Source organism: Solanum stenotomum, chromosome 11 (assembly GCF_019186545.1).
Source record: "Solanum stenotomum isolate F172 chromosome 11, ASM1918654v1, whole genome shotgun sequence".
Classification (NCBI taxonomy): Eukaryota; Viridiplantae; Streptophyta; class Magnoliopsida; order Solanales; family Solanaceae; genus Solanum; species Solanum stenotomum.
This window is the reverse complement of record NC_064292.1, coordinates 41,368,244-41,380,599: the sequence shown is the minus strand read 5'-3', so window position 1 is coordinate 41,380,599 and position 12,356 is coordinate 41,368,244. Positions and strand designations below refer to the sequence as shown.

Here is a 12,356-nt window from a genome sequence, read left to right as displayed (position 1 = left end):
CCATAAGCTTAATAATGTATATGTATATATTCAACATAAATGTACTCCTAGATTTATACTGTTAGTGTATAAACATACATTGTATAAGTTGATTTGTATAATTAAACTTTATGAACAATTGTATAATCCTAACAAATGTATATTTATATACTCAATATAAAACATACTCATATATTTATATAGTTAATGTATAAAAACCATTGTTATTTAAGTCGTGTGTATATTTATATTTTATTGATAATTGTATAAGCCTCACAATATGTGTATACATATACACAACATAAAAAATACAACCACAATTGTATAAGCCTCATAAATGTGTGTATACTAATATTATACATTTATACAACCACAAATTGTATAAGCAAACAATAGAAGACATGAATCAACACAAAAAATATAAAAATGATGATTATACAGTCCAATGACCCACAAACAACAACTTCAGTTTATCATTGTGATCTGTATAAACGTAAGTTTTATCTTTCCTTTTTTTACTCGACACATCAATAAGTGTATACATATACACAACATAAAAAATACACATAAATTTATACAGTTAATGTATAAATATACATTGTATAATTTAGTTTGTATAATTATTAAAGTGTTAAACTGCATATATAATGAAATTAACAAAAACAAGGAAGTAAAAGACTTAATCGATCAAATGAGTATATTACAATCAAAAAATTGGAAGTTCAAAACTTGAAGTTCAAAACACTATTTTCGACATGCAAGGGTATACCTCTTGTGAATCTTTTAGATGGAGACTGGGCATCCATTGTTTGAAGGAAAACTCTGTATGGATTAGGAACTGATGTGAAAAATAGCTTGAAAAAACTGAAAAAAATAGACAAAAATTTAAATTAATCGATTGAGATAAGTTTTGGCGGTACCTGAAATTTTTGAAGGGATTTTGAAACCGCGATTGAGAACGTGCTGGTGGAGATTTGAAATTTCAAACTGATTTTGGGGAGAAAATTTGGGAGAAATTGAAGGAAATAAGAGATATAAACGAGAAGAAGATATTGTATAAAAGGAATAACGTCAGTTTTTTTTTTACTTATACAAATCGGTGGGCCCATTAATAGCAATTTGACCGAGACTTTGCTCCTTAAAGGAAATATATGAAACGATAGCTACTTTATTTATTTTACATTAATAATTTGCCATTATGTATAATTATCCCTTTTTTAAACTATCAGTGTAACTAACGTATATATAATTACTTACATAAATAAATTTATAATTTTTTATATAATTGTAAGAGAATAAATTATACTAGTATATTTCAAATAAAATGAATAACGGATCCGTACAGCCCGACAGCTTAACTCCTTGACTAATTCTATCCTTTTTTATTTGAATTTTTCATTTAACAAAGTTTTTTTTAAAAAATTATACTCCCTCCGTTCACTTTACTTGTCACTTATTCCTAAATAGACTTTCATTTTTACTTGTCACTTCTGACCTATCAAGAAAAGATAATAATTTTTTCTATGTTGTATTAAATACTTATTTTGCCAAATCATTTTCTAAGACATCATTTAATAGAGGATAACCTATATCATTAACTATTTTTTTAATGGGTGTGTCAAATCAAACTGTGACAAGTAAAAATGAATGGAGTGAATATTTGAATTGAAACTGAATTATAATATTTGGAAGATATGTTACTAGGTCAAAACAAGTTTTTTTTTTCTTTTCAAATAAGCACCCTTGACAAAATACTACGCTATAAAGGTTCAACTTTGAAATGGTTGACATTAATTTAAGGGTAAAAAGACAAATATATCCCCGAACTATCGTAATTGATATGTAGATACCCTCTGTCATACTTTTGGGACATAAGTGCCCCTACCGTCCAAAAACTAGAGCATATATGCCCTTCACTCTAACGGAAGATTAAATAGGGACACGTGACACAATCTTATCCGTCGATCTAATATTTAATAAGTGTTGGATCGGTGGATAAGATTATGACATGTGTATGTCCGTTAGTATAAAGGGTATATATGCTCTAGTTTTTTTTAACGACAGGGGCACCAATGTCCCAAAAGTATGACGGAAGGTATCTGCATATCATTTACGATAGTTCGAGGTATATTTATCATTTTTTCCTTAATTTAATTATAAAAACATATGACTATAAACGGAAGTGGAATAATAAAAAACTAATTAATATTTGAGTAAGGCATTTACAAAGTGTGTATTGTTATATATTGCTTGTACAAAGTGTGTATTGTTATATATTGCTTGCTGTTATTGTTATAGGCAAACACTAGCATAGACAAATAAATATAGCATGAAAAGTTAATCCNCGTCCAAAAACTAGAGCATATATGCCCTTCACTCTAACGGAAGATTAAATAGGGACACGTGACACAATCTTATCCGTCGAACCGATATTTAATAAATGTTGGATCGGTGAATAAGATTATGACACGTGTATGTGTGTTAGTATAACGGATATATATGTTCTAGTTTTTAGACGGCAGGGGCACCAATGTCCCAAAAATATGACGGAGGGTATCTGCATACCATTTACGATAGTTCGAAGGTATATTTATCGTTTTTCCCTTAATTTAATTATTAAAACATATGACTATAAACGGAAGTGGAATAATAAAAAACTAATTAATATTTGAGTAAGGCATTTACAAAGTGTGTATTGTTATATATTGCTTGTACAAAGTGTGTATTGTTATATATTGCTTGCTGTTATTGTTATAGGCAAACACTAGCATAGACAAATAAATATAGCATGAAAAGTTAATCCTAAAAATAAAATAAAAGAGTAAGTTACATATTTAACCAATCAACTTAGATAATTAAATTTACTAGTCATATATACATTATTTTGTATCGAAATTATATACATATTTAATATATATCATCCATTAATATATAAAAAATATATATTCATTAATTGTTATTTTGATAAACGACTATGTATATTCATTTCTCTAACAAAAAATAATTTAATTGTTATAATGAAATATTAATTGTAGCAAGTGATCAATAACAAAACTAGTGATATTTCGATCAAAATCAATAACTTAAACAAATTAAAATTCTGAACTTTAACTTCAAATTGTAACTCAGTCTATTGTATATACATAAGGGGAAAGGGTCTGATATACCTTTTAACTTTGTCATTTAGAGCTGATATACCCCTTGTTATAAAAATGGCTCATATATACCCCTACTATTATACAAATGGCTCACATATACCCTTTTCTCTAACGGAAGTGAAAAAATTAATTTTAGTTTAATTTTTTAATATTTTTTTTAAACAAAGTATAATCCCATATGGGGAATACTTAATCCTACTCAAACATATATTTTTTTGATTTCTTTTTTTGGTTCAATGACTAATTTAGATTTATTATTTTGATGGTCAAATTTATTTATGTTTCACTAATATTCTTGTAAAATTTATTATAGATGACCCAATTTTTTTTCCAAATACAAAAACTAAATTACAATATAGCCGAAAAACTAGTTTTAAATTATAATATAGCCACAAAAAAATTATTTTAAATTTTTTTCTTACATTAAGGAATAAAAGAAGAAAATAAAATAAGAATAAGAAACTCAAATAATGATAATCAAAGAAGTCAAAAAATAATTTATGTATGAAAAAGATTAAAATATACCTTGAACTTTGCTAGAATGATCATATATACCCCTAAATGTTTTTAAAAAAAATTAAAGGTTAAATATATAAATTTAAAACTAATTTTGTCACTCCCATTAAATGAAGGGTATATGTGAGCTCATTTTGTAAAAGTAGGGGTATATGTGAGCCGTTTGTATAACGGTAAGGGTATATATGAGCCACTTTCATAACGAGGGGCATATCAGCTCCAAATGACAAAGTTGAGGGGTATATCAGATCCTTTTCCCTATATATAATAACATAATTGTGTTGACAAATTAAGATTGTTGTTAGGTTTCTATTATTGCTCCTTGCTCATTAATCCTTATAGTCATATATACATCATCTTGTCTTTGACAAATCCCTTTCTATTTTGGGAAAAAACTTATGATTTCAATGATTAATTTATAATCGTGTTCTGGCTGACATAAGAAAGTCAAAGGAACAATTATTATGAATTAACAAAGTAAGGTCCAGCCTCTTTGCTTATATTTATTTCTATTAAGGATTTTTATTTAACAAAAAAAAGTCAAAGTAACAATTATTAGGAATTGAAATGTCAAAAGTCAAAGGTCAATGACATTATTAAAAAATGTATTTAGGAGAAGATTTATTTTTAGCTGGGTAAAATTTAATAAACTGAGAAAGATATAAAGTCATTTTAATTTATCTTTATTCCAATGTGGATTTACATTATAATTTCGGATATTATTTTTTATCAGATTAATATCTAGCTAGAGATATTTGTATAATTCTCTAATTAATTTAATAAATAAATGGTCTCCTTTTGTAGAAGACTTTTTCTTTTCACAATTCACTTTATTCCTACATTTCTATCGTACGTACTAGGAAGCTTCATGAATTAAATACTATAATAATAATAACAATAAATAATGGCATGCATAAATGTCATTTTCAACAAAATATATTTAGGCATTATATTAGTTGAAAGTCAAAGTCAGCAGGCTATATCCAATTATATAACAGAATTAAAATCGAAATTTTATAAATTAAAGCAGCATCTAATACTTTATTAAAAAGAGTTCACATTATTGTCAACGACAACTCTTGCCACAGTTTTGGCTAATAGGAGTAGGGCTGTGAAAATCAAATCGATTAATAAATTAAATTGAAAAAAATCTTATTAGATTTATGGGTTTTTAATGGTTTTACAAAAAATAAATAAATTATGGGTTATCGTTCAATTTTGGTTTTTAGTATTGAGTTATTGCGTAAATCGATAACCCATTAAAACAATAGTATTTTACTACTTTACCCTTCATAAATATTAAATATTAAATATTAATAATTTATCATACACTACAATCTACCTAACTAAATATCATCTTTCTTGTTTCACTATATCAAAACATTTACAGCTAATTTGCTTGTTTCACTATATCACACAAATTTATTAGAGAAGTGAGAAGTTATATATTTATTTTCTGAATAACTTTTTATTCGGTAAACCAAAAATCAAAGTCAGCAGCAGGCTATATCCAATTACTACTCAGTCAAATTTATTTTTGATATTATAGGTGTTGAATTTCCTTGATTTCTTTGTATATTAACTTTTTTTTATATACAATTTCCTTAACGAAAACTAAGACTCCTGCCGCTAATGTTTGATACTTTTAGACTGCTGGTGGGGTACGTAGAAAGTGACTGCAGGCAACTTGTGTAGAACACCACGCTATAAAAGTTGGACTTTGGAATGGTTAATTAAACAAAAAGGATAGCATCTAGTAGTTTAATGTCAAAATAATTATTATTTGTCAAATGTGAGTATTATAATTATTTATATAGTCATACATCATCAATTCTTTGACATTGCCCTTTCGTACCAATGATTTGATAATATCTAATTTGTAGGATAAAATTATGAAATGTCAAAATCAATAGTCAATGGGATTAAATTATTACTTTTGGAGAACATTTCGTTTTCCATGCTCAATAAAATCTATTACGAAATAGATAGTCATTTTAATTTGTTTTAATAATGATAACGATCATAGTCACAGTTTAATGATATTTTTAAAGTATCTTAACAAGTTATGAATTACTGTAGTTATTTTTCTGTTGACTTCATTATGGTAGGGTAAAATTAAAAAAATACAATAAAATAAATTTTAATTTATCGATTACAGTAGTCGAAAATTACAACAAAATTCCAATTGCACATTAATAGTCGAAAAATTTATAGTAATGTTATATATATGCTGATAGTATAAAATTTATTTATATTATCTTAAATTGAGATAAAAGATTAATCATAATTATGATTAATGTGTTTCAAAATATTTAAGCCTAATTATGTATTAAAAATGGAGCCAAGTAATTACATTGCTAAACATTAGCTAGAACTTAACTACTTCCTTAAAGCATAACGAAGATTTTATTTCATTATATTCCTGAAACAATACAAAAAATATATAGGGAAAAAAATCAAATGAATACAAATAAACTTAGCAATTATACAAGTAAGAGGCTTTTGAAAAATCAATTTATAGCTCCACAAACAGTTCTTATGATCCCATTTTGACCAGTTAGAGGACTAATATCTCCCATTTTAATCATGGCTGCAGCAAAATCAGAGGCAAATGCTCGAGGGCTATTGCTATATTCTAAAACAATATCATCAGTAGACCCTCCGCTCAAAAGAACTTGATCAGATTGAAGAAGACCTTTTCTTTGCCTTAAATTCTTGAAGTAGTTGTTATCCAATTGATTAGGTGTTACCAAATCAAGTGGAGCTAGGTTTCCATTTTGATCTTCTTGAGGACACTGACGTCTTCTAGTGCTAGCAAATCCAGCATCGATGTCTGTTCCATTGCTATAAATTCTATCACGGAAAAGGAAGCATTGTGCTTGTCCAATTGAATGTGATCCTAGAATTAATCGGAAAATTTAAAAAGTTAGAAGTTGTTATAAATATGTACAAATCTATATATAATCGATATCAATAATTAGATCGAGTTTTACCTGATAAAGCAACCATATCCCTTGTGCTAAGGCCTTTGTTGGCAAAGCCAGAAATAAGCCTACTAAGAGGATCGAAAGGACCGGGAAGATCAGTTTCTGCAAGAGTATGACTTGCAGTGGTTGAGTCTCTTCTTCCGAGTTTCACTGTCCATGATGGACCGCCAACCTGATTGTTATTAACGTAACATTAATTGGTTAGAATAAAAAAAGTTTCTTCTTTTCATAGTGTGAAAAAGTGAAATGTACTTACGAGACTTGATGCATCTCTAGCAGCAACTGCAAGTATGTCAGCACACGATACAACTCCAGGACATGTTTTCTCAACCTCTCTTTTTGCATCTTCTATAATACCAAAGCCTCTAACTGATCCAAGATTTGGCAGCGCAGTCTTCTCGCTGACAATCGTTGGAGTTTCATCAAGCAAGAGAGAAGCATCACAACCCTATAAAAGTTAAAGCCGCAAATTATATATAATTAGTATTAGTATAATATTATGCATGTCATCAAACCAATAAATTAAAAGTAGTTCGATAAACATATAGATTAATGTATATATCCAACCTGAACAAAACAATCATGAAAATGAAGACGAATGAGGGATGCAGCCATACGACGTTCGCTTGAAATTGCTTGTCTTATACTTGTACGAATAGTGGTGAGAGCATTAGGGCAAGTTCGGTCGTAAAATGTGGAAGAAAGTTGTGCATGGCATTGCATGGTAGAGAGTAGAAGAAGAGAAAATATAGCAACAAAAGAGTTGTTTGAACTTGCCATTTTGAAATTAAAATGCAAAGTTTGTTGAAAGAATTATTGATGTTTATTATCTTTGTGATGTGTTGAGGGAATAATGTTTCACTCAAATATTTATAGGCAGAAAAACACGTTATTTTAAATCTCTTTGGTCACTATTGGCTGCCAATTGCATATCCGCGTTGTCGCTGCCTTTTGTCTTTGCTATTCTTTTGACTTGTTCTAATTGCTACATATTCTTGTACTGGCCTAGTGGGTGAAACGGATCCGTACCATATTATCGATTATCGATTATTGGTTTATCACTTATTGATCATTATCGATTTAACCTTTAAGATTTGATAAAAATAATAATTGAAAATCACTTAGAAACTAGGTGACAAATTAAATGAACCATACACAAAACTTGACCAATTGTATTTTCCTCAAAAGAAAACACTGTCACATTGTAGAATAATCGAGAATTTGAGACAACCTGAAATAAACATATGAACTAAACTCTAAGTCAAGAACTTTATATACCAGATAGTTGTATAAATATAATTATTTTATTTACTGTCGGGTTGTCAGCTAACCCGTTAAGGAAAAACCTAAAACTGTTAGAATCGATAGCCCGACGAAAAAAAATCAAAACCGTTACCGAAATCGCTAAATCAATAACCCATTACTGATAAGTTAATAACTATTTTTCCATCCAAACTATCAGTTTCGGTTCGATTTTGAATTATTTTCTAAGTTTTGTCAAGCTAGAAAACTTCATGATTAAATATTTTGTATTTTATATTATAATGGCATGAATGTCATTTTCCAATAATGTAGATTTGGTCATTACGTTGAAAGTCAAACTGGTGATATCATCATTACAATAAAAACTAGTGAACTCCAGTTAGCAAGCATGTATAGTAGAATATTATGCATGAATTCTTCAATATTATATATTCTCATTTTATTTTTTTTTAATTATTTTCAACATTATCAGGATAATTTCAAAAAAAGTTCAATACATTACAATTTAATATATACTTTTGATATAACTTAATTATTTAAAACAATTTTACTAGACACAACTTTATAATATGCACCGTATTTACGAGCAAGTTTTTATCTTGTTACTTCATTCATTTTTGGCTGCTACACCATGTTACACCCAAAGTTAACGGGTAAGAACATGGCTTATAGTAACTAGAGTATATATATTTTACTATTGTTGTTTGTTTAATTTACTTTGTTCAAAGTACAATTACATTATTTGAAAAAGGGGAAAGGCTAAAATATATATATATATCAACGATTTTTGAAAAAAAACTCATTTATGTCATTTGTTAAGTGTTTGACTTATCTATGTCATTTCAGCTAATAAATAATGGAATGAATGAGTTTTTTCTCAAACGAAAATGGCATAGATGAGTCAAACTTTTAATGAATGACATAGATGAGTCTGTTCTCAAAGTTCGACAACATATTTAAACATTTTCCGTTTGAAAAAAGAACAAAATCACTCTTTATTCAATGAATAGACATTTTAAGAAGCATTCATCTATAACACTTGATGAATTAAGATCAGCTATGGCAACTAAGAAGAGAGAATTTTATTCAGTATGAATTACTAGATCAATCATATATAATGTCTACTCATCTCAAATATATAGTGTGACTTATCCACAAGATCTTTCAACTAACTAGTTTAGTTAATGTTAACCTATTCATAGCCAACATGTAACTAACTAACTTTGTGACTCTACTATTCATAATTGCAACTAACTAATATAATTGTGTGGCATCTTCACTATGCTTAGAAACACNTAGATATTAGTTTTAGTTTGATAAAATAAATATTATTTTTTTAAAAAAAAATGTCAAGTCAACAAGGATCAATATTTTTTAAATAGGCTGGTTGGTAGATCTTTTTTTTTGTTTGTTTTTTTAATAGACACCTCTTAACTTGTATAGAACGTCACGCGGTACTTCTAAATTATTTTTCAAAAAAAGGACCGCATCTAATTTTTTTAATATCGAAAGATGTTTTCTGGATAATTATTCAAATAAGTTTCCTTTACAAAGATTTTTCCTTCACTTTTTAAATATTGCTTACCTTCACAAAGATTGTGCTATGATTGTTCCTAGCTCATTATTTTAGTTAGTAATAGTCATACATCATTTTGCCTTTTGAAAATTCTCTTTTATATATATTCTCTCTCTTTCCTACTTCTTTCTAATAATTTGGATTCTTTTGAATCTTTATTCATGCAATTCTCTCGATATAAGGACATACAAACTAGTAAAATACACTACTAGAAAAGTGTGAATTACATGAGGCTTTTACTTGGGAAAAATTGTCGCAGGTAATACTTGCAAATTTTCTTGCGAAAATTTTAAATTCCTCAATATTAGAATATATTACTTGTGAAACTTATATTCCCAACAAATTTCACAGCTAAAGTTGATACCATTTTCCACTAAATTAGTTCCTGCAAAATTACCTAGGGAAATATATTCGCAGGAACAATATCTCTAGCTAAATTCCTAGGTACATGGACCAATTTTTATTTTTATTTTTAAAATCCTTTTTAATCTGTAGGAAAATTCTAGACTGTCTAAAAAATTATTTATGGGGATTTACCTAGACATTTTATTACCTTGAGAAATAATTGGAAATTTAGGAATTATTAGACCAAAATTTAGGAATGAGAAATAGTTGGGAATTTAAGAAATAATTGAGAATTTAGGAATGAGAAATAATTTACCTAGACATTCCTAAATTACTAATTCCAGAAATAATTAGTAAGTTACATATCTTTTAGATGATTAGATTCTTTTACACTTATATATATATATATATATATTTTTTTTTTTTTGGATAATAGAACAATTAAAAACTCAATTAAAACTTTAGGAATTGGAAAGTGATTGTAAGACCCATTATACTCATTTTCCTTCTCTCTAACTTACTTTACACAAACCCACTAAAGGTTCTCTCCAAAACTCACATGCAGAAGCAATGGTGGAAGCGATCTGATTTTCCAAAGCTCCAATCGGTGTAGCTCCAAGCTCATCCAAAGTTCATCTCCAAGCTCATCTCAAAACTCTCCAAGCAGACCTCATGCTTCTCTCCAAGCAGATTTTTCCGAAGTAAAGGACTACATATCGGAAGATTTGCTTGCCAATCTACAAATTTCAATCTCTGTGAAGTTTATCTATAAATTTTTGTTTACTGATGTAGTTTGGATGAAAATTGAGTGAAATTTTCTTGCAAATCAAATTTCTCGCTTAAATACTTGGTCAATGATTGTTGCGGTGTTAAGTTTAGCTCATTTTTTTTTCATTAGCTGTATTTCTTCTTAGGTGCTTGTTATGTTGTTAGTTTTTTGTTTATGATGGCGGTGTTTGGATCAACTGTGCACACTTCGGGTAATCGTCAAATAGATTGCTACATCCCACACCCATATATATAGATGCTGGTTGGTGGGTAAACTTGCCACCAATATTGGAGAAGATGAGTGCATTTCCTTACTATGTTTCTTCTCTATAGATTATTGAATTTTAATATCCTACAAATGATGTTTGTTCTAGCGTCTCGACTATTACTTTAACTCAACTGCTCCTTTAATTTGGTCACTTGTGGCTGCTGGACTGTACTACGTTTAAATAGTGTCTGATGAGTTGGGTCTTCTCTATGACTTGTAATTATTATTGTTTAGCAATTTTAAGTGTGGCTTCAGCTCCTTCAACTTTTGCCTTATATACTTTAACTTATTACCATATAATCTGTCAGTCCAACTTCAGTTAATTGCCACAAAGAAATAGTACTTAACATGTTGAATGATCATCATCGCATCTAAGGAGTAACCTAGTGGTCAATAAAGTGATTTAGTAATCTTAGGAAAGCCTTTAATTATGTGATATTTCTTCCTTTTAGACAAATTCAAATCTCAAGTAGAAGAGTATAAACTTCTTTAGGACCTGAATTTTGAAAGATTTTTCTTCCATACATGTACGGATCATTCTGTTCTACTGGTTCTAATAGAATTTATTTATTTATTTTTGCCTCCCCCGGTACTTATTCCTTCTCTTTTGTTTTTAAATTTTAAATGATTGTTGTTGTTGATAGCTCAATAGGCTTTTTTAGGCATGCATTATGTGTCTGTCTATTTTAATAACTTTACGGGTTGTCTATGTATTTGGTCTAATATTGTTCATAGTCCATACTTTATTAGAGAGGAAATCAGCACATGAATTATATGTTAACCACTTAAGGATAACTGCAAATGAGTAGTAGAGTCAAGTACAATCTGAGAGAGAGCTAAAGTTAGAGTACGAATATATTCATAATCTTGAAACTTAGTACAGCTTGTTGTCATCTTTTCTTTACATGTTCATCAGTTTTTCCCCTTGCTCAATTCAGCAGTTATACTGAACTGTACGAAAGAGAGTGGAAAAGCATGCTTGCTTTGCACCTTTTAGTTTCTGTTCTTGTAGTTTGATTTCTGAAAAAGGTCACCGCAGAGATCATGTGGAACTGATTCACTAAAATCTGGAAAGTCTTGATTTTATTCTGGCTTAAAAGAACCAGTGGAGCAGTTTGGGCTTCTGTTTTCTGGGATGGTTGAGGTATCCAAGCGTCTGTAGGATACCTTCAATGTGGGTGCTCTTGCTTAGAGTGACGAAGATGCTTCGTTCTTTCTGTTTTAATCAAGTTTTGTTGAGCCATTTTGTGATTATATTCCAATTGTTAGTTATGTTATCGTTTGATGTTGGATCGTGTTCCTCATTCCGTTTCCTTTACTTGATGGAACAACCCAAAATTCAGTTAATTCAACCCAAGCCATTTTGTGATTATATTCCGTTTCCGAACCAAGTTGTCTGTTGGACCATGAGTAGAATTTGAAAGGTCAAAAGTACTCAGTTGACACATCTATGAGAATTAGCTTACAATTTCATTCTTTTTAGACCTCTGCTTCAA

The 12,356-nt window shown here is 29.0% G+C and overlaps 1 protein-coding gene across 1 annotated transcript; it reads right to left on the bottom strand.

Moving 5' to 3' along the window:
- Positions 1-6,023: 6,023 nt before the first annotated feature.
- LOC125845507 (lignin-forming anionic peroxidase) lies at positions 6,024-7,471 on the bottom strand. Its single transcript, XM_049525022.1, has 4 exons — positions 7,208-7,471; positions 6,897-7,088; positions 6,647-6,812; positions 6,024-6,552 (listed from the first exon to the last, which is right to left on the bottom strand). Exons 1-4 carry the CDS (start codon positions 7,418-7,420, stop codon positions 6,164-6,166), a joined length of 960 nt encoding a protein of 319 aa, XP_049380979.1. The 5' UTR covers positions 7,421-7,471; the 3' UTR covers positions 6,024-6,163.
- Positions 7,472-12,356: the final 4,885 nt, after the last annotated feature.

Coding starts and splice junctions, on each gene's coding strand:
- LOC125845507 (XM_049525022.1), bottom strand. CDS start 7,420: ATGGCAAGTTCAAACAACTCTTTTGTTGCTATATTTTCTCTTCTTCTA. Junction 7,089..7,207: donor TTCATGATTGTTTTGTTCAG/GTTGGATATATA, acceptor TAACTTTTATAG/GGTTGTGATGCTTCTCTCTT. Junction 6,813..6,896: donor CTAGAGATGCATCAAGTCTC/GTAAGTACATTT, acceptor AATAACAATCAG/GTTGGCGGTCCATCATGGAC.